The sequence below is a fragment of the Heterodontus francisci genome, chromosome 4 (genome assembly GCF_036365525.1).
Source record: "Heterodontus francisci isolate sHetFra1 chromosome 4, sHetFra1.hap1, whole genome shotgun sequence".
Taxonomy (NCBI): Eukaryota; Metazoa; Chordata; class Chondrichthyes; order Heterodontiformes; family Heterodontidae; genus Heterodontus; species Heterodontus francisci.
In genome coordinates this window covers 131,126,956-131,150,172 of record NC_090374.1, presented here as the reverse complement: position 1 = coordinate 131,150,172, position 23,217 = coordinate 131,126,956, and the positions used below count along the sequence as shown (strand labels likewise).

The following is a 23,217-nucleotide window of genomic DNA, read 5'->3' as shown; positions in this document are numbered from 1 at the left end:
GTTAAGTTTCTAGACTATGGTGACGCATGGGATGTTGCTGGTGGGGAAAATTAGGTGATGGTAATGCCTTTGAATGACAAGGAGAGGTGGGCAGACTCTGTCTTGTTGGCGATAATCATTCCCTTGCACTTGTGTGGCAGGTATATTACTTGCCACTTAATCAGCCCATGCCTGAACGTTGTCCAGGTCTTGCTGCATGCGATCACGAACTGCTTCATTATCTGAGGAGTTGCAAATGGAACAGAACACAGTACAATTATCAGCAAACATTCTCACTAATGATCTTATGATGGAGGGAAGGTCATTGATGAATCAGCTGAAGCTGGTTGGGCCTAGGACCACTACCCTGAGGAACTCCTGGGCCTGAGATTATTGGCCTCCAACAGCCACAACCACCTTCGTTTGTGCTTAGTATGACTCCAGCCAGTTGAGATTTATCCCCCGATTTCCATAACTCTAGTTTTGCTAGGGCTCCTTGATGCCACACTTGGTCAAATGCTGCCTTGATGTCGAGGGCAGATGGCCTCACCTCACCTCTGGAATTTCAGCCTTTTTTGTCCATGTTTGGACCAAAGCTGTAATGAGGTCTGCAGCCGAGTTGTCCTGGCAGAATGCAAACTGAGCATCCCTGAGCAGGTTATTGCTGAGTAGGTGCTGCTTGATAGCACTGTCGATGACACCATCCATCACTGCTGATCATTGAGAGTAGATAGACTGATGGGGAAGTAATTAGCCAAATTGGATTTGTCCTGCAGAAGATAGCTGGGTGATTTTTCACATTGTCGGGTAGATGTCAGTGTTGTAGCTGGACTGCAACAGTTTGGCTAGGGGCACAAGTAGTTCTGGAACACAGGTCTTCAGCCAGGATGTTGACAAGGCCCATTGCCTTTGTTGTATTCAATTCGCTTAGCTGTTTCTTCATATCATGTGCATTGAATCAAATTAGCTGAAGACTGGCTTCTGCGATGGTGGGGACCTCAGGATGAAGGCAGGATGCATCATCTGCTGGACACTTCTGGCTGAAGATCGATGCAAGTGCTTCAACCTTGTCTTTTTCACTCGTGTTGGATTCTGCTATGATTGAGGCTGGAGCTGTTCATGGAGCTTCCTGCTCACGTTAGCTGTTTGGTGGATCCAAATATATGATAAATTACGTTGGTGCACAAGACCAAAGCTCTTGGCTGGGAGTTGTAAAGACTTCAAAGTCTCTCCTATATTTCTGTGCAGTTTCTTCACTCAAATTGCTAGACCCAGAATTCCACAAGGGTGCTGCCCAACTCCTAACATACTTCATCTAGTGATAATCATAAACCTCTACGAAAACACTTTTAATGACTGAAATGCACCGTGTGTGCCTTTTTTTTCTGGAGATTCCACTGGCTATGCAGTGAAGGTACAGCAGAAGACCAGGAGACCCAGTGGAATTTCCAGGCCCTTGTTTTTTTTAATGATATTGTATTTGTTTTTTCCCTGTTCCACTTTCCCTTTCTCCCATGAACTCTTGACTACACAGCAGTTTCTTTAACTTGAGAAATAGGCAGATGAAAGCAATGGGTTGCTCTGCAGCATTGCTGCCTCTTGGTCAGCTAAGAAAATGTGTATGCTGTGAGGTGACATGATGCGTTCACTCATTCAGCCACCTTCCCTCCTGGAGACTCTTCACTAACATCTGACACCTTGCCGAGCAGCTCATTGATAAACTTAATTACAAGATATTTGTAATCTCAAGTTAGCTAAACACCACTACAGAGGTTATAATTTTAAATGTATATCTCGGTTAGAAACTTGGATTAGCAGAGGGAAATGAATCATAGTCTTTCTGACCAAGAAACAAAAGGTTCCATAAAAGTCAGAACTAATAATTGCATTTCTAAAAACTTTCTCTGTCAAACATTTTTTTCAGTACAATCTTCCAGGCTGAGTATTTTTATGCAATTACAATTGACTTTTATTCTGAGTTCAAATAAAAGAATATCTCAGAGTACTTAACAAAGTGGTGAAGTGGATACCAAGCAGGGGAGGGGAAGAGAGTGGAGACATAGGCTGGAATTTTACTGCCCTCCAACGAGTGGGCTGGTGGCTAAGGGGGGGGGAGCTGTATAATTTAGTGGGAGGTGGGGGTGGGGGTTCCTGATGCCGTCCCGTTCCCACTGCAATTTTACGCGGGGCAGCAGCAGCAAGAAGCGACCTGCCCGCCCCAGGCCAATCAAGGCCCTTAAGTGGCCATTAACAAGTAAAACCTGGCAGCCTTCTTGCAGGCTGGGGGGTTGGGTCCTCTTGATCAGGCACCCATGTGCCCCACAGAGGGCGATCCCCGAAGCCCCAACCGCCCCCCAACCAACCCCCTCCCCTCCCACTTTGCTTCGCCGGGGACAATCGGCCGTGCCCCAGCAAGGCCCCAAAAACCTACCTGCCTTTCGGGGCTGTCCTTCACCCTGCTTGCGATAGCTGGGTGCAGTCCCAGCAGTTAGCACTGCTCCCGGTGGCGCTGCTGAGACTAAGAGCTGCCAGCCTGTTGATTGGCTTGTAGCTCCATTAGGTGGGACCACCTGCCTCAAGGAAGTCCAGCCGAAGACCAATTAAGGGTCTGGGGAGTGAAAAATCCCAGTGTGGCTTCTCAGGCCCAGGCGGAGGCAGGCTCACCCCCAACATTTCAGCCGGTGGCCTCCCGCCCAATGTAAAATTCTGGCCATGGAAAAAGAGCTGATTTTAGGATACTTCTGAAGGAAAAGAGAGAGGTGGAAAGATAAAATGGGTTAGGGAAAGAATTCCAGAAGACACAACAAGCAGTAAAATAAGTCCCTGGCATTTTAGAATGACTGCCTTTGCAATATTTTGTTCCCACTTTAGTACTCCATTTTCTCTATTTTGCTTCATAACCTGCCAAATCTACCTTCCAGCTCTAATTAATTTATATGAAGAATTTCCAGATTAAGAATAAGATAAGAGAATTAAGTTCAGGAATGCAAATCAATCAATTTAATACTTACTTCATTCTGGAACACAATTGCCATTGAAATCTGGTCCCTTTTAACTGAAAACAAACCAATGAAGTTTCATAGGATTAGATGCTCTCCTTAGATATCACTCTTTACAAAGTACAGCAGGGACATCTAAGAAGCAAGTGAGAGAGGAAACCAGACAGACCTTTTTCACCTGACTTGTGTAAGGCAATTGAAGTGGACTGTGGAGACAGGTCCAAGAATCAATTAGAGGGGTGATTCTCTGTTCCTACAGGAATTGGCCAGTTGTGTTTCTGGAAAGTACTGAGGGGTATAGTAAGATGATGTATAGGTCTATCAAATAGGAAGAAGCTTATTGGGCCTCTTAGCCTCCTCCTGTTCCTGAAAAAAAACACCTGCTCTTACTTAAAAGTAAAACTTCTGTGCTTTTAACACTTCAAGCAATCTTCAGCCTTACAGATAGTTTTCTTTTACAGTCTTCAACCTTTTCACTGCATTTGATTGTGAGCAGGGAGGTAAGGAATAGGTTCAGAATGAAGTAAAGAATGTAGACAAATTGTTAGAAGTAAGAACTGTACCATTTTAACTTCCAAAAATATTTTTTTAAACACAGATTTTTGTTGATACCATTTCCTGCACTGACTGTAGAACAAATGTACTGTATGATGGATTATTTTTGTGAGTAGAGAAGCTGCAATTTTATAGCAAATTGCTATAAGCCAGACTGATGAGCAACTGCCGGCCGCTGCTATTGCCTTTCTGTAAACAGTAGCTAAGATGTCACCCTGGGTGACTTTACCCGTAAGTTATTCATCCTTCCATCTAGATTAGCACCAAGCTTTCATGTGTTCTTTGCTTTTAAGTGCCTTCTGTTTTTATTTTGTTTTTAGAAATTCTCAGTGATCGAACTGCTATGTTATATTTAACAATTCAAACTTACGGAAAGTACCCTTTAGATTTTTAAGTGATTTGAACAGCCAATTTTAGAATGTTTATGTTGAATCTGAATTCCTCTCTTGATTTGGTTTAGAAAAATTCACTCTGTAAAATTATACATGCTAGAGGACAACTTGAAAAGCCACAAAACAAAAAACTTTTGACAGTATTTGAAGCTGTTAACAGACTGTCCTACAGATACTGGCAGAACAAAAAAGTAGTTAAGTGGGTTGGAGACAATTGGATTAAAGTTGAGCAGATAGTATTACTTTTCCTATTAGAACGTAGCCGATTTGAGATAAATATATGAGATTACCAAAAATAGATGCTCAAGTGTAAATGGAGTACATGGAACAACAGTGTTTCATAAAAGGACATTTTGTTCATTGCTCTTATCAGTGTCATATATAGCTTGTTTCAACAAGATGATAAGGAAGGAATTTACAGGAAACGTGTGTATCTTAAGTACTGTAATAGAATCTCTACCCTTATTCAGGTATGTTGTGAAGTAGGAACTTTAGCTCAGCATTTGCAGTGAAAGTTTCAGAAAATTCAGCTGGTGATTCTAAGTTAAAGTAACTGTTATGATTTAAAGGATATTTACATGGTACAAAGATTCAGCACATTCTTATAATATACACATAAGGGGGTAGAGTTTCCACTATTCACCCGAAATCAGCCAAACCAAGCAATTTACGTCCAGTATAAATCAAGTATTTGCGATCTTTTGCGCTGGTTTAAAAAACGTTGTGCTGGAACCTGCCCCTGCCCACAAAACTGGCCCCAAATCAAATTAATCACCATGGCAGTTTTCCACTAATTGTGCCCATTTGTGGCCCATCGAGGAGGCTCTTGAAATGAAGCTTTTTTTTAGGTGAAAGGCAGTAATAGGCACCTGTTCAAATTTTTTAAATATTAAATATTTAATTTACAAAGAAACTGATTTGTGTACACCAATGTAATTAGTAAATGGTTCCGTATAGTTTTCCTTTAAAAGTCATTTTTAGTTATTTAAAATCAAGTTACTTACAATTGATGAACTAAACACTTACTGAAAACTCTCATTTGTTTTAATAAACTCATTTTCAGTTGTATTAATACAACTGCACCAGGTTACCCTCTTAAATACATCAAGGATATTTTTTAATGCAAGGGAATAAAGGAAAAGAATTACATACTAAAACACTGCCTGATTGTGCCAGTTCATGGAGGATTTTACATTTTTGAAAATGCAAATGAGTTTGAGAAACTTGAAGCATAACTTTATTCAGAAAACAAGCACAATTTTGAGTGCAATTTGCACCTGGATTGCTGATTGTGCCCAAAGCAGAATCTTTACCGCAAGATATATAGCTCCCTCTCTTATGAAAAATATTTACATTTTATTACAAATAAAGGGAATTTGGTTTGTGTCATTGGAAGCTACAATTACAATGATTGCTTCCTTACAGATTTTTCTAAATTAATTAATTAATTGTGGTGCAGCTAAGTCCTATTTCAATATTCCCCCCTGCCTTTGCGATGACTGCTGACAGAAAAATTGAAAAAAGACACACTGCTGTGCACATTCTGGATGTGCCAGGTTCTAGAGGCTACAGTAGCCAGATCTCCAGACCTGCCCTTTGCCAACTCTGCTTGCTGCCAATAGAATATGGAGTCCCACAATTTGCAAGCTTGAACAGTTCTAGTTTTTAGCAACAGGAAGGTGTGTAGTGCAACACTCATCATACCAAATCTGGGCAGAGCTCCCATGGAGCACTTCCCAGTCTGAGCCAAATAATGTATATGCTACAGCTGGAGCTTAGGAAATCACTCAGACATTAGGCGGCCTTTTCCTTGAGCCCAGTTCACCTAACCCATTATCCACAAACCTCCACACTTGAACTCTCACAGCAAAAGGAAACATGCAGCCACATGACAAACATAAAGGTCTCAGCCCCTCACCACTCAGATAAATAACCCCAAAAGCATACAATGCCCAAACTTCACCTACACCTTGAGTGATGGGCCTCCTGATGTATCTTCTGTGTTCAACTAAAGTCTGTTGTGGGAAAATCTTAACCCTGTTGATGCCTAGTACTACTCAAATGTATAAGCATGGTGTAAAGTCCAATTTAACTCAAGACTGGAATTATGCAGGCAGGGACCAAAGCAGGTAGCAAACCATCTTGATTTCTGCAGCATGAGGCCCAGGTAGGAAGCAGCAGGTGGCTGTGGGTGGGAGTGAAATGTCAAGTGCCAGGAGGAATGTACAGAAGCAGGGATGTCTTGCTGCAATTATACAGGGCCTTGGTGAGGCCACACCTGGAATTGCGTGCAGTTTTGGTCTCCTTATCTGAGGAAGGATGTTCTTGCTATAGAGGGAGTGCAGCGAAGGTTTACCAGACTGATTCCTGGGATGGCGGGACTGACGTATGAGGAGAGATTGAGTCGGTTAGGATGATATTCGCTGGAGTTCAGAAGAGTGAGGGGGGATCTCATAAAAACCTAGAAAATTCTAACAGGTCTTGACAGGGTAGATGCAGGAAGGATGTTCCCAATGGTGGGGGAGTCCAGAACCAGGGGTCATAGTCTAAGGATATGGGGTAAACCTTTCAGAACTGAGATGAGGAGAAATGTCTTCACCAAGAATAGTGAGCCTGTGGAATCCGCTACCACAGAAAGCAATTGAGGCCAAAACATTGCATGCTTTCAAAAAGGAGTTAGCTTTAGCTCTTGGGTCTAAAGGGATCAAAGGGTATGGGGTGAAAGCGGGAACATGCTACTGAGTTGGATGATCAGTCATGATCATAATGAATGGTGGAGCAGGCTCGAAGGGCCAAATGGCCTACTCCTGCTCCTATTTTCTATGTTTCTATGTCTCTATGAATGACCACAACACTTAGGTAAGGCCAAGGCCTAAACTTTCCTTTTGGGGTTCGAAAGAGTACTTCTGGCCTTCCTGGCCCAAAATGGAAAGTAAAATAAAGTTTAAAAAACTTACCGGCTTGAACATGTTTTGACCCCAACTCTTCTCGCTTGGCTCACCTCGCAAGAAAGCCACAATGGCTTCCCCAGTCAGGCCATTGGTGAAAATAGTAGTCAGGCCCAATGATGTAATTGGAGCCTGATCTACATATTTAAAGAAAGACCTTGATGTTTGCAGCATGTGTCATTCCCACCTGCTCAGAAGATCTGGTTAAAATGGGAGACAGGGGGAAAGGATGGGATCTCGGTCAGTAAGTCTCCTAAGCACTTTTAACTGCCTGCCCAATTTTTACCTGGTGGGCAATGTTAAGTTCATTCATAAAGATTCTCAATTCCAATATCTTCAAGTGTCACATAAACTGTAATGTGTCATGACCTATGAGAGCAGGTAAAGTATACATAATCCAACAAAAATATGTTGTTCCATTTTTCACAGAAAATTGGTTGTGATGGCATATTGGGTTCCTCAGCCAGAGAAGATCATTGTGGTGTGTGCAATGGGAATGGAAGATCATGTAAAGTCATTAAAGGAGACTTTAATCACACCAGAGGAGCAGGTATGTTGTCGTTTTCTGTGAATTTAAAATATGTCTGCATTATTGTGTGACTTGGTGGTGTGAATAAGCATCATGGGGAAGATCCCTGTGTGTTATGGATAGCAAAATTGTGAAAGTACATATAAATAACACATTACCAATTTTACATGCCTCATGCACAATAACAACAGCTTGCATTTACATAAAGCCTTTAATATAGTAAAATGTCCCAAGATGCTTCAAAGGAGTGTAATCTGCCAAAAATTGACACCGAACTAAAGAAGGGAACATTAGACAGGTGGTCAAAGGCAGGTTTTCAGGAGTGTTGTAAAGGAGTTGAGAGAGGTAGAGAGGGATAGGAAGGGAATTCTAGAGGTTACAACCTAGACAACTGAAGGCAAAGTCACCAATGAAGAAAGTGGGAGATGGACAAGGGGCAAGGGTTGGAGGGATGCACAGTTCTCGGAGGGTTTAAGAGCTGGAAGAGGTTCAGAGGTAAGGAGGAACGATGCCATGGAAAGCTTTGAACACTAGGAGGAGAACTTTAAAATCGAGGCTACGGTGGACCAAGAGTCAATGTAGATCTGCAAGCACAAGGGCGATAAAAGAGTAGGGCTAGGTGTGAGTTAAGATGCGGACAGCAGAATTTTGAATGAGTTGAAGATTATGGAGGGGTGATGAAGTGAGACCAGCTTAGGGAGAGCATTGCAATAGTCAATGCTGAAGGTAGAAAGAGCATGGATAAGGGTTTCAGCAGCAGATGAGTTGAGGCAGGGTGGAGATGAACCATGTTAAAGAGGTGGAAGTAGGCAATCTTTGTGATGGAAAGGATAGCAGGTCAGAAGCTCAGCTCAGGATCTAACAGGAGGCCACGGTTGCAAACTGCGCTGGATTTTTTCGCGCCTGCAGGGTTCCTGACGCCAGGCTGAAAAGGTGAGGGAAACACTGCCTCGGCCTTTCAAAGCCCCCACGCCCAACCCCCCCATGCGATTTAATGGCGCCCTGACACTCAACTACCCAACACTGGGATCCCTGTCCCTTTAAAGACGGGGATCCAACAACCAAGAGCTGCCAGCCAATCAGAGAGCCGGCAGCTCGGTAGTATCAGCAGCACCACTGGGCATGGTGGCCACTGCCAGTACTGCAGGAGGCCTTGGACCCAGGCCCAGCGCTGGAGCCCGGACCCAAGGTGAGTGAGGCGGGGGGCTGAATTTTACCAGCTCCCCGACATCGGGGGTCGTGGTGGAGGGGCCCTGAAAATGCCTCCAGGAGAGGCCCACCACAGGCCTTGATGCCGGGAAGGCCCCGCCCCATATTACCGGCAGCTATGAGGACTCATGGCGGGCCCCCCCCCACCACCCCTGGCCGCTCGACGACGGGGACAAAATTTAAATTTGTTAATTGATGCTAATGAACGGATAATTACTTGCCTCGTCGCGCCGGCTGTCCCGCTCTGATATTACAGTCGGTGGCTAGCACTCCCGCGCTGTCCGATCTCCGACCAGTGTAGTATGGCAGAACACTGGTGGGGAGGGGGGGAGGAGGTAAGTTTTCAGGGTGGGAGGAGGGAGCAGGGTCTCGGGGGTGGTGGGAAGGGATAGTTCATAGTTCATTAACTTTGGCGGGGGGAAGGTCAGGATCTCAAGGTAAGTTTTTTGGAGGGGAGAAGGCAAGTAATAAATTTTAAGGTCATTGGGGGGAGAGGGTCGTGATAATTTCATTCAGTTTTTTATAATCAGGCTTCTTTAAAAATTCAAATTACATTGAAGGGCTGGAAGCCCTTTAAAAATGGCACCAGCGCCTGCGCAGTGGCACCGGACACCATTGCTAAGGATGGAATGCCAGCCCCCTGCACGTCATTGCGGGGGGGGGACGGTCCACCCTGCCAATGTAAATGAGCCACCGTGTGTAATATCATGGTACCGCCATGGAGTTATACCCGCGCGTGTGCCCCGCCATCTTTGAAGCTCGCCATCAAGATCAGCGGTGAGCTGGTAAAATTCAGCCCAGGGTCTCTGGGGCCAGACTGGCAGGCCCCAGTGATGGGGTGGGGGGGGTGGGTGGTGGTGAAGGTGGGCATTTAATACAGGGGGGAGAGTTTAAATCCCAGTAGCGGCAGGAAGTGGCCCTTAAGTGGCCAGTAATGGGTCCAAGGCCTCCTGCAGTAATAGGGAAGTCGACGGGCGTCCATCTCCCACCTCCTGTGGCAATTCTAATTCTCCCATCCTGGAAAATAGCTCCACTGGTCTGGCTCCCAGCAAGTGCGGGCTTGGGAAGCCCATGTAATCCTGGCATCGGGGTCCCAAAGCCGGTGGAAAAATCCAGCCCTTTAACTTTGTTCCTCTCTCCACAGATGCTGCCTGACCTGCTGAGTATTTCCAACATTTTCTGTTTTTATTTCAGATTTCCAGCATCCACTGTACCTTGCTTTTGTAAAATTATAGTTGTTGTTCTACCTTTACATTAGCCAAAAGAAAGAGAGCTGGGATTGCCATAAGGAATTTTCTGTAAAGTTCAGCTTGTTGAATCCTTTTTGAACTAAGGACAGTGTTTAATGCCATACTTTTCCAAACAACTTTGGCTTTACATTATATTTGAAATGCATGTCGCTTTTGATTTACATATGTTCCTGACTATGCATGAATCTGGTTCTCTGAGACCACCTTGTTTAATGAGAAATTGAAAGTCATTACTTCATGTCATGCTTTTCAATTACAAAACGCTGTCAAAATTAGAGCGTGTTATGATTTTTATCTGAAATGCTTCAGGCTACTGTAATATTGAATAAAACACTGGGTCATGCAAACTATTGGATTATATTCATAAATTACTTCATATTTGATATTTCAAAGATTGTAGTACTAATGCTCCTGTATTTGTTAACATAGATTGCTACATTTCTCAGAACAATTATATTTTTTCTGAAAGGTTTTTTTTTACATATAAAAATTCACTGGTAAAGATTTTGAGGCAGATTGTTCTGCTACTGGGCACAGCAATTTCGGGAAATGTGAGTGTGAAGAATGTGTGCCTGGAGGTGAGCCCACCTGATCTTTCATCAATGAGTATGCCCTGAATCAAGACAATCTGCTCCTGTACGTTTTTGCAATAACCACTGTTTTAAAAATTATCAACATAGGTACTAAAACGTGGATGAAAAAGTAATCCAGGCTGCTGTTAGACCACCATTTTTGTATTAATGTGAAGAAGATTTGGATGTAAATCAGTGTGAAAGTGGCAGTATAGCTCAGGGTGGGGTTAGGAATTGACTCCCAAATACATTGAAGTGGTGAAGAACAAGACCATCTCTGCTAAGTAATCTCACATCACCTTGTAATACATCTTCAGTCAAGTGCAAAGCCAAATTAAAAAAGTGCCTAGGTGATGGTATGGCGGGGCGCGGTGGTAGTTCCTGGCAAAGCAAAAGAAATGCACCATGCGGAGGTAAAACGCCACAGCATTTAGGAAAACTTGGATTTCCATCCAAAACTCCGATCCCCCACCCCACCCCCCCCAAGCCTACGCAACCCGCCCTATCAATATCAGGGCATATAATGCTGTTATTCTGAAAGCGCTAGGTCCATTCGACCTCCTTTTTGGTAACATCATCCCCTTGTCGTGCTGGCCCTTTCCAATTTGACGTTTTTTTGGAAATCATTTTTATAAAAGTAAAAATTTATTATTCTAACGAATTTAAGTTTCCAAGCCCATATTTCACTCAAAAACAGCCCCTTTTTTGGTTAAAACATGTTGTGGGGAGCTGACATTTATTTCAACAGTATTTTTAATAAACACGTTTATGTTATTATAATAGAATTGTTTTAAAATAAATTGTTAACAGATATGTCAAAGTAACCTGGAAAGAAATTGGAGCAATTTATGTTGCTGTAGCACTCCTCAGGGAGAGAGCAATGGTGTGATTTTCAACTGCCAGCTGTTCATTTGTTGTCTGTAATACAGGCAATCAGCAGTTGAAAATGGTGGTGGGGGTGGAGGGATGGCATCTCAACCACCTCCATTGACGCCCAATGTCTGCCTGATGTAATTCTCAGGCAAGCCTGTAAATGAATCAACCTGTTTCTGGCAGAAGGTTGCTTAACTATGCAAATTGGGGTCCTACACTGGTTGTAAGACCCTGTTTACGGTCCTCGCATGCTCGATTCATTTGTATCAGACATTGAGCAGCCTACCAGCGAAAGAAGTGTTGCACTTTATTTTTGTGGGGTCAGGAGGAGCCCAGTGCCAGTCCTTTTGAGGCCCCTCTCAGGATACCATTACCACCACCATCACCCCTTCCCAGGCAGACTTACTGAGCATAGGATCTAGCCAAAGGTGCTTTGGGCTGACACCAACTTTAGCCACTCCATCAACTTAATGCCCATTTCGGGCGGAAGTTGAAGATTGTCCCCAGTGACTCAGAGTGCTTTATTGAAAGGTGGACCTCAAGAAGAGATGGAAAGAAAGGAGGTAAACAGGGGTTAGAGAGAGAAAAGAAAGGACAGTCAAAGACAAGGCTTTTAAGGAGGCTTTTGAAAGTAGGCAGATAGATGGCAAGCCAGTAGGGTTTTGGGAGAAAGTTCAACTTGGGAAGAACCTAAGGCTGAATTTTTGGATCCCACCCGGGGCAGGGACGGAAGTGGGCAGATGCCAGCACCGGCCGGTGTCCCAGTTTCCCAGTGTTGTTCCTGGTGCTGGTCATTTTCACCAAAGCGGGGGAAGGTGGCCCCAATTCCCCCCCCCCGCCCTCCCCAATCCATTACAAAGGCAAATTAGGATGGTCAAGGAGCTCATTAAGAGGGATGTTGTGATTTTCGCTGGGGCGCAAGGGCTGCACTCGCTGTCTTGGGCAGACCAGTTGAATGGAGGTGGGCACATGGTGAGGAGGCCGTCATGGCCACCCCAGGGAATTACCTGGGCCCCATAAAAGGGTGACCAATGCAGAAGGGGACTTGGCCATTGGCGAACAGGTACCATTGGTGGACAGTGAGCAGTAAGCCTCAGGCAGTGCTGGGGGTCATCACCCTCCCAGCATCACAGGAGGCATAAGAGCCAGTGGGGGGTGGTGGGGGGTGGGGGGGGAGGGGTGGCAAGGCTGCCAAGTGCATTGGGGGGGGCCACCTGAGCACAAGAAAGGCAGCAGCTGGCAATGGGGACATGACTCTCAGAGTTTGGGTCCAGTGGCAATGAGAAGCAGCGTCCTCCACAGGAAGGACAGAACCCTGAGCATCAGGAGGACAGGGAAGAGGGACAGGAAGGACACAGAGGTCATGCTCTTAGCATAGGATATACCACTGATGATGGAGCTACCTGGAGATGATCGCGAACCAGTGCTGCAGGAGACTGCAACTCTCCAGTTAGATGGTCACAGACATCTGTGCCCTCTTTGCTGAAGACCTCACATCTCACAGCACAGGTCGCCATGCTCTGCCAGTAGCCATCAAAGCCACTGTGACCTTGAACTTCTTTGCATCTGACTCCTTCCAAGGATCAGCTGCAGACCTTGGTGGCATCTCACAAATGGCTCCACACAACTGCATCTCACAGATCATTGATGCCCTATTTATCAGAGCAGGAAAGTACATTCAATTCATGACCAACGCGATCTCAAGCACAGAGGGAAATGGGTTTCACCACCATCGCTGGATTCCCCCAGGTGCAGAGCATCATTGATTGTGCCCATGTGGGCATCAAAGGCAGTGAGTGACTGCCCACTCAGATTCATCAACAGGAAGAGCTTCCACTCTCTCAACATTAGGTTGGTTTGCGACCACAAGAGTTTCCTGCATGTGTGTGCTCACTTTCCTGACAGCTTCCATCACTCCTTCATCCTCTGGCAGTCCAGGCTGCCTCGGCTCTTCACTCCAACCCCCAAACCCCATGGATGAATTCTATGGGACAAGGGATATCATTTGAAGAGATTGCTACTCACCCCTCTACGAGAGCCGCAGATAGAAGCACAGAAGCAATAGAACCAAAGCTCATTAGGACTACCAATTGAGCGGGCCATCGGGCTTCTGAACATGTGGTTCCTGTGCCTGGATCAGTCAGATAGCACCCTGCAATCTGCAGTACACTCCTGCAAGGGTCTCGCTCATTGTGGTGGTCTGCTGCACTCTCCATAACATGGCCCTCCAGAGAGGTGTGGACCTTGAGGACATTGAGGCCCTGGAAGGACACAGCTCATTGGAGGAAGAGGATGAGGAGGATGATGCAGAACACCAAGGTGCTCCGGCTGCACAGGGAGGTGGCCGGGAAAGATGCGGGTTACAGATGTCTCATCAAGATGCCATGAATGTCAGGGATCATCTGATTCAGGAACATTTCAACTGAGCCCCTCTGATCCAGGATGAACATCATGGTATGGAACTCACTCTGAATTTCCTGTGCTAACACTTCTGTTGAAGACACAGTTTGGAACTTGTAAACTCTTACTACCAGTGAAGGATGCACATCTGCCCAGAGATTTCACCATCACCGTTGAGGAACCATTGCTCTCCCTCAGCACCTCATACCTCTTTTCTTGTCCTGTCATTAATAAAAGGACTCTAATACATCTGGCTTCAAGTGTCATTTTTTACACAGTGTTCATAAAGGAAACCAGTGCACAGTTACAGGAAGAAGACACCCCAGTGACCCAATCAGTGCTGCACACAATGCAGTGGCCTCCGCGCTCAGCCACTTCTACGTGGTGCTCCCTTTGTGGCCTCAGAGGAGGTGGAGGCAGCTTGATTACTTGTCTCGACTTGCGGCTGAGGTGCATATGGTGGTCGTCCTAGTTCTGGAGGTGCCCATGGGGGCATCTAAAGAGGTTGCTGCACATGAATCATTGCAGGGGCAGCATCCGTTACTGGACCCTGCTGCACAGATGCTCCCTCTGTCAGAGGGGTCAAGGAGGCTGAAGATGATGATGGCGTCCCTTGTAGGGTGGCAGCCACATCCACCTCGGTAAAGCCCTCGGCCCTAGGCTTACTGAAGAGGATCACCAGCTGGCGTGAAACCGGCATCCCCTGCAAACATCCCTGCGCTACCAGCACCACTACATAGTGTGGTATGCATCCTGTCTATGTCAGTACGCAGTTCCTGCATGCACTGCAAGTGCTGCCACATATGGCTGTCCATGAGGTTTGCCATTCTCTCAATGGAAGAGCTCATGCACTCATAGCCCTGAGCCATTGTGACGCACATGAGCAGGATGGACTGCTCTATCCTCAGCCCAAGACCTCACACTGCCTCAGGGAACTCCAACGTGTGAGAGCACATCTGCTGCTGCAGGTCCAGGGAGAGCCAGTGACTCCTGAGGTCGTGAATCTATGCCCAGCTGAGCAGGGCTGTGTCTGTCCTCCCTTCTCTGAAGAGAACTGCCCACAGCTGCCTCTGCCTCTGGCACCTCCTCCTGCACACCTCACCCTGTGCCACCCTATCTAAATGCGCCTGAGGATCCACCGAAGTGAGTGTATCTGCGCTGGTGGATTGTGCACTTGTAATGACAGTTCTTCGTCAGAGCTTTGCTGCTCTTCTTGGCCCCAGTGATGGTGAGGGAGAAAGTCTCCTTTGGGTTGATGTCTGCACCTGTGGGAAGTACAAGATGAAATCATGAGAGTGATGCTTGAAGAGCAGAAGCCTCTGCAGTGATGAGGCTTCCAAATTCTCCTCAGTATTTGGCATGCTGTCAGATGGGCTTGAGTGCAGTGTACCCCTTTAATGAGCGCATTGCCCTCTCTAATCACCATCTCCACCATGAGTGCTCATCTCGTCATGGCTGACTTCCTCGTGGTTTGCAGTCCTAGTTATTTCCATTGCTCCCTCCTCAATGGATGTGATGACTTAAAGGTAAGGGACACCTCCACCCATTTGGGCACTCTCTTGGGTATTACGTGCCCATTTCTCCTGCAAGGCCAAAAGAGAGTGAGATAATCCACTGCAGTCCTTGATGACCAATGGCAGCTGCTCATATTCATTAGAAGTTCTGTATATCAGGGGTTACAGGTCCTCAGCAGCTTTATGGCTCTGAGCTATTCTGAGAAGTCAGTAAGTGGTCTGGGAACATGTCCCTCCCATGTTCAAGAGCACCATGTACCCTGAGGCTCCTCAGCTTGTGTGTCTGATGAAGGGTGAATACCCAGAGACCTGTACTGAGAGTTGGGAGTAACTCTCACCTTGTCAGAGCGTATCGGGTCATGGATCCTTTCCTACACTGGATCCAACACCTTCTGACTACACTTCTTCCAATGACTGCGGCAGCAATGTCCATCCAAGCCTGCTTTGTCTGAGTAGGTGGCCTTCATGTGCCACCCTCTGGGAAGAGGACCTTCCTGTCCCTCACGGCCTCCAGCATGACCTCCAGGTCCGCACCTGAAAATTAAGGGGCTGTTCTGCCCCAGGTTCCAGGTCTCTGGCTCTCCTGTGACATTGTGGAATTTAGGTCTTATGTGATCTTTCACTCTGCAGTAACAGCAGTGAAATGGCAGCCACAGCAATAGCTGCTTTGTTTGGTCAGTTTAAATTGGGCTTGCACTTGAGTTGTCTGGCTTCCGTTCCTGCCCCCACGGCTATTAATTGGCCGCCAAACCCATAAAGAGTGTGTGCAGAGATCTATGGTTGAAATCACAGAGGTAGAGTGAGGCAAGGCCTGAGGGATTTGAGTGAGGGATTTGCACACGAAGAAGAGGATTATATAAGTCAGTGGAGCTTGAAAAGGATAGGTGTGTGAGTATATTGGGTTTTATGGGAGCTGTAGCATTTTGACCAACTTCCACTGTATTGTAAAGCATTTGTTATGAATGTGCTGAGAGCAGTTCAATTTTTTGATCTTTGAATTCCCTCTCCCTCAAGTCCTATCATCCATAGATTTTGAAATCTATTTCTGCATCACAGTCATTACACCTGGTGGTGCTCTGAGCTTGGGTTGACATGAATTCACTGCACTAATTATTTGGCCAAATTTCCTTACAGTCTTTTTTTCAGGAAGTTACACTGGCAGTCAGAGATATATTATAAAATTGATTATAAAAGACAATTTGAAAAGGCCATAAATATTATTACAATGCTGCACAGCTCCCACTTTTTTCCTGTGGCTTCTTGCTGCATTGTTGAAGAATACTAAATGCCGTAATGATTATGTTTGAAAATATGTGGGTTTTTACAGACATACTGCTTCCTCTACAGCTACATTGAAAGTGAGAGCATTATAGAATTTTGCAAAATGGTCCATAAACCTAAAAGGATTTGTTGTTAATTTATTCAACAATAATTTAAATCCACATCCAGTCTGAACCATCCTTTTTTGTTAAACTGTGAATCCTCTATTTTCTCCCTGGTGTCCCCTACATTGGTTTCTGTTGCACCACTTTTGTTACTTTCACACTTGACTATTCCAATGCTTTCCTGGCCGTCCTCCCATCTCCCACCCTCAATAAACTTGAGTTCATCTGCTGCCCAGATCCTAACTCTCACCAAGTCCGACTCTCCATTACCCCAGTGCTTGCTAACCTACATTGTTGCCAGTCCACCAAAGCCTCGATTTTAAAATTCTCATCCTCGTGTTCAAATTGCCTTGTCCCTCTTCCAGCTCTCGAAGAACTCTGCGTTCCTCCAACTCTGGCATTTTGTCCATCCCCAACTTCCTGCACCCCATCACTGGCGGCCATGCCTTCAGCTGGATAGGCCCGAAGCTCTGGAATTCACTTTCTATTCCTCTGTGCCTCTCTGTTTCTCTCTCCTCCTTTACGATGTTCCTTAAAACTTACCTTTTTGATCACCTGTCATAATGTTCCCTCCTTTGGCTCGATGCCAACTTTTAGCAAATCACACTCCTGTAAAGCACTTTGGGACCTTTTACTGAGTTAAACATGCGATTAAAATGCAAGTTGTTTAGAAACTCAGTGGAATGGGGAGATTGGCTGTGCACCTCAGCGCTCCACATTTGTGTTATAGGATGCTGTACTAACCCATTTTGAATTTATGTTGTGCACGTGTGGTAGCAGATGGGCTGACTATTCTATAAATATTTTACAACTAAGTAGTTAGATATTTAAGTGTATACTAATCAATTAAAATTTCCAATGATATATTACAACAAGCTGGTCAAAACTTGATTAAGTGGAACATGTGCAATCTAACCTTTCGGTCTCACAGTGAGAAATTAATCTTTAGGGTATATGCTTCATAATGCAACACAGATGGGATGTTTCATTCCTGCTGTCTGGCTTGTATAGGCTTCGGATTATAACAAATGTTTAGACTAGCTGATGCCTACTGCTAGATTCCCAACAGAATAAAAGCTATCTCAATGCATTACATAAACGTGAGTAATTTGAAAAATGACCACAATCGATAATGAAAACATTGTTAGACCTGAAATTGTTACCTGGTGTAGTAAAAATACACTTTGCAAACTGTAGTTAAGGAGAAGGAGATCGAGAGTGATGTAGCGATTGTCATTTAAGGTTCAAAATGTACCGGAATCTGTATATGTAGTTAATCGGCAGAATTTTGTTCTGCCCATGAAGGTGGGCACGGAGGCAGGGGGCCAACACAATAGCAAGGGGCGCCATTCCCAATGTTGCCCAGGCCTCCTGCCATTTTGTTCAGGACAGATAAGGCCAAGGACAGCCTTCCCATCCCAGACCAATTGAAGCCCTTAAGTGGCCAATTAATGGCAGTCAGTTGCCAATTAATGGCCACTTAAGGGTCTCCTTCCGCTTTCACCTCAATTTTGTGGGAGGTGGAGGGACCCGCCACCATGGGGAGACGCTGCCAGATAAAGCCTGCCAGCCTCCTAGCGGGGTTGGGGGGGCTCCCTCCTTTGGGGGCAATCCATGGCCCCCTGGAGGCCCCCCCTATGGCGATCGCCGCCCTCACCGACCACCCCCACCAGTTGCTGGGGCCTGCCTGAATAACCCCTGCAACCCCAACCCCACTCATCTTTCCCGAGGTCTCCAGAAATCTGCGTACTGCAGGCCCTCCTGCTTTACCAGCAGTCGTTACTGCTCCCAGTGGTGCTACCGGTACCGCAGAACTGCCAGCAGTCCGATTGTCCAGCAGTTGTGGAGGCGGGAGCTCATCCCTTAAAGGGACAGCGTCCCCGACAATGGGCAGTTAATTGCCTGCCCATTGTCCAATGGCGTATGGAGTCTGGCGGAGGGCCGAGGCAGGTTTTCTGCCTGCCTTCTGGCCCGCCGCTGTGATCCCAGTCTCCATAATAAAATGCAGCCCGATATGGAAAAGACACGATGGGCCAAGTGGCCTCGTTCTGTGTCGTAAACTTTCTATGATTCTATGTCCATCCATGTCCGTCCATGTCTCCGCTTTAAAGACGTCTGCAAACGCGACATGAAATCCTGTGACATTGATCACAAGTCGTGGGAGTCAGTTGCCAGCGTTCGCCAGAGCTGGCGGGCAGCCATAAAGACAGGGCTAAAATGTGGCGAGTCGAAGAGACTTAGTAGTTGGCAGGAAAAAAGACAGAGGCGCAAGGGGAGAGCCAACTGTGCAACAGCCCCGACAAACAAATTTCTCTGCAGCACCTGTGGAAGAGCCTGTCACTCTAGAATTGGCCTTTATAGCCACTCCAGGCGCTGCTTCACAAACCACTGACCACCTCCAGGCGCGTATCCATTGTCTCTCGAGATAAGGAGGCCCAAAAGAAAAAAAAAGAAAGATGATTATACAGTGAAATTACCATAAGCGCAACAAAGATAAATTTTGAATGTGATAGTTGTCAGTAAATATTATAGTACATAGAGGTACGTCCACTGTACCAGTTCGTGCCACAGGCGTGGCATTGCTTTTTTTTCTCTCAATACTTCCACAAAGAAAAGAACATAAAGGTGGTGGAAACGACTCGTAGAAGATTGGCGCAGGTGGTTCTTTGGTCTTTCAACTGAGATGAAGCACCTTCTAATTGCCAAGTACTTGCATATAATCACCCAATGCGATCAAATGAAGATTCATTTCTGCTGTCATAACCTGTTGAAGCATTTGCCTTTTCCACATTATTTCCCATGACAAATAATTAAAATTTACCTCTCATCATCATTCCTGAAAACACAGGTCTGTGATCTTGTGTCGGAACCTGTCAATCAAAGTTAATAAATTTAGGTTAAAGTACAAAGAAACAAACTTTAAATACAGCTGCTTGATTAATGTGCTGAAAAACAATGCTTGTGTTTATGTTTTATTTTTGTAGTGTTTCCTTTGGAATTTTCAGTGGCATTATTTACTTACGGCAGACTCTTAAAGTTTGGCAAGCAATTCTCCCAGGGCACAAGCTGATGTAAGGTTGTAGCTGCCAAAGTAAAAAGTATTAAAAGTGCAGTAAATTTTCAAGCACACCAGTGCTGTTCACCTGTTGTTTTTAACGAAAAGCTATAATTAGAAACAAAATTTATGGTTTTGAGGAACCAGACTTTTAACCTGAATATATGAAAACCCCTTGTTCTATTCTAAAATCTTACACAAGAACTAAAGAATAAATAGAAAGGTTTTTTTGTATCTGAGCAGAATTCTGCAGCAGAATATTTTCACTGCCTGCCCATTCAGCAAAACAAATGGATAAAACAAGATTTTTTGGTGGGCAGGCAGGCCTTCTGTCTCCTAAAGGAGTACTCTTTTGAGAGTGCTTCCTGTAAAATCAGAATGACAAAGAAAAATTCTAAATCTGTTTTTAGGCAAAACATCCTTTATCCCTTTAATGGTGTTTTTATTGCCCAGTTTCAACACTGACTACTAAACTTCACTGAGTTCTACAGGTTGGATATTTTTTTATACTGAACTGATGTTGATTGTGCAGACGTGAAATGGAGTAAAATAATTTAGTTTAACTGTGCTGGGAATTATTGCTCACCTGTTCTTTAAGATTATTAGAAACATAGAAAATAGGAGCAGCAGGCCATTTGGCCCTTCGAGCCTGCTCCGCCATTCATTATGATCATGGCTGATCATCCAACTCAGTAGCCTGTTCCCACTTTCGCCCCATGCCCTTTGATCCCTTTAGACCCAAGAGCTATATCTAACTCCTTTTTGAAAACAAAGAACAAAGAACAGGACAGCACAGGAACAGGCCATTCGGCCCTCCAAGCCTGCGTCGATCTCGATGCCTGCCTAAACTAAAACCTTCTGCACTTCCGGGGACCGTATCCCTATATTTCCATCCTATTCATGTATTATGTCAAGATGCCTCTAAAACGTCGCTATCGTACCTGCTTTCACCACCTCCCCCGGCAGCAAGTTCCAGGCACTCACCACTCTCTGTGTAAAGAACTTGCCTCGCACATCCCCTCTAAACTTTTCCCCTCTCACCTTAAACCTATGTCCCCTAGTAACTGACTCTTCCACCCTGGGAAAAAGCTTCTGACTATCCACTCTGTCCATGCCTCTCATAACTTTGTAAACCTCTATCATGTCACCCCTCCACCTCCGTCGTTGCAGTGAAAACAATCCGAGTTTATCCAACCTCTCCTCATAGCTAATGCCCTCCAGACCAGGCAACATCCTGGTAAGCCTCTTCTGTACCCTCTCCCAAGCCTCCACGTCTTTCTGGTAGTGTGGCGGCCAGAATTGCACGCAATATTCTAAGTGTGGCCTAACTAAAGTTCTGTACAGCTGCAGCATGACTTGCCAATTTTTATACTCTATGCCCCAACCGATGAAGGCAAGCATGCCGTATGCCTTCTTGACTACCTTATCCACCTGCGTTGCCACTTTCAGTGACCTGTGGACCTGTACGTCCAGATCTCTCTGCCTGTAAATACTCCTAAGGATTCTGCCATTTCCTGTATACTTCCCACCTGCATTAGATCTTCCAAAATGCATTACCTCACATTTGTCTGGATTAAACTCCATCTGCCATTTCTCCGCCCAAGTCTCCAACCGATCTATATCCTGCTGTATCCTCTGACAATCCTCATCACTATCCGCAACTCCACCAACCTTTGTGTCGTCCGCAAACTTACTAATCAGACCAGCTACATTTTCTTCCAAATCATTTATATATACTACAAAGAGCAAAGGTACCAGTACTGATCCCTGCGGAACACCACTAGTCACATCCCTCCATTCAGAAAAGCACCCTTCCACTGCTACCCTCTGTCTTCAATGACAGAGCCAGTTCTGTATCCAATGTTTTGGCCTCAACTGCTTTCTGCGGTAGCGAATTTCACAGGCTCACCACTCTCTGGGTGAAGAAATTTCTCCTCATCTCAGTCCTGAAAGGTTTACTCCGTGTCCTTAGACTATGACCCCTGGTTCTGGACTCCCCCACCATCGGGAACATCCTTCCTGCATCTACCCTGTCAAGTCCTGTTAGAATTTTATAGGTTTCTATTAGATCCCCCCTCACTCTTCTGAACTCTAGCGAATATAAACCTAACTGACTCTCCTCATACATCAGTCCCGCCATCCCAGGAATCAGTCTGGTAAACCTTCGCTGCACTCCCTCTATAGCAAGAACATCCTTCCTCAGATAAGGAGACCAAAACTGCACACAGTATTCCAGGTGTGGCCTCACCAAGGCCCTGTATAATTGCAGTAAGACATCCCTGCTCCTGTACTCAAATCCTTTCGCTATGAAGGCCAACATACCATTTGCCTTTTTTACCGCCTGTTGCACCTGCATGCTTACCTTCAGTGACTGGTGTACGAGAACACCCAGGTCTCGCTGCATATTCCCCTCTCTCTGTTTATTGCCATTCAGATAATAATCTGCCCTCCTGTTTTTGCTAACAAAGTGGATTACGTCACATTTATCCACATTATACTGCATCTGCCATGCATTAGCCCACTCGCTCAACTTGTCCAAATCACCCTGAAGCCTCTCTGCATCCTCCTCACAACTCACCTTCCCACCCAGATTTGTGTCATCTGCAAATTTGGAGATATTACATTTAGTTCCCTCATCTAAATCATTAATGTATATTGTGAATAGCTGGGGTCCTAGCACCGATCCCTGCGGTACTCCACTAGTCACTGCCTGCCATTCGGAAAAAGACCCATTTATCCCTACTCTTTGTTTCCTGTCCGCCAACCAATTCTCTATCCATCACAATACACTACCCCCAATCCCATGCGCTTTAATTTTACATGCTAATCTCTTATTTGGGACTTTGACAAAAGCCTTCTGAAAGTCCAGATAAACCTCATCCATTGGCTTCCACTCATCAACTCTACTAGTTCCATCCTCGAAGAATTCTAGTAGATTTGTCAAGCATGATTTCCCTTTCGTAAATCCATGCTGACGCTGCCTGATTCTACCACTGCTCTCTAAGTTCTCTGCTATAAAATCTTTGATAATGGACTCTAGAATGTTCCCCACTACCGACGTCAGGCTGACTGCTCTATAATTCCCTGTTTTCTCTCTACCTCCCTTTTTAAATAGTGGGGTTACATTAGCTACCCTCTAATCTGTCGGAACTGTTCCAGAGTCTATAGAATCTTGGAAGATGACCACCAATGCATCCACCAATGCATCCACTATTTCTAGTGCCACTTCCTTAAGTACTCTGGGATGCATATCATCAGGCCCTGGGGATTTATTGTCCTTCAATCCCAACAATTTCCCCAACACCATTTCTCTACTCATACGGATTTCCTTCAGTTCCTCTCTCTCACTAAACCCTGTGTTCCCCAACATTTCTGGTATGATATTTGTGTCCTCCTTTGTGAAGACAGAACCAAAGTATACATTTAGTTGGTCAGCCATTTCTTTATTCCCCATAATAAATTCCCCTGTTTCTGACTGCAAGGGACCTATATTTGTCTTCACCAGTCTTTTGCTCTTCACATACCTATAGAAACTTTTACAGTCAGTTTTTATGTTC

The 23,217-nt window shown here is 45.3% G+C and overlaps 1 protein-coding gene across 1 annotated transcript in view; it reads left to right on the top strand.

The window, feature by feature from the left end:
- The window catches only part of LOC137369250 (A disintegrin and metalloproteinase with thrombospondin motifs 19-like), a 593,631-nt gene that overhangs the window by 385,278 nt on the left and 185,136 nt on the right, over positions 1-23,217 (top strand). Inside the window, exon 15 of the mRNA XM_068030172.1 lies at positions 7,303-7,423. Within this exon, the coding sequence (XP_067886273.1) occupies positions 7,303-7,423 (121 nt within the window). The remainder of the gene's footprint in view (positions 1-7,302; positions 7,424-23,217) is intronic.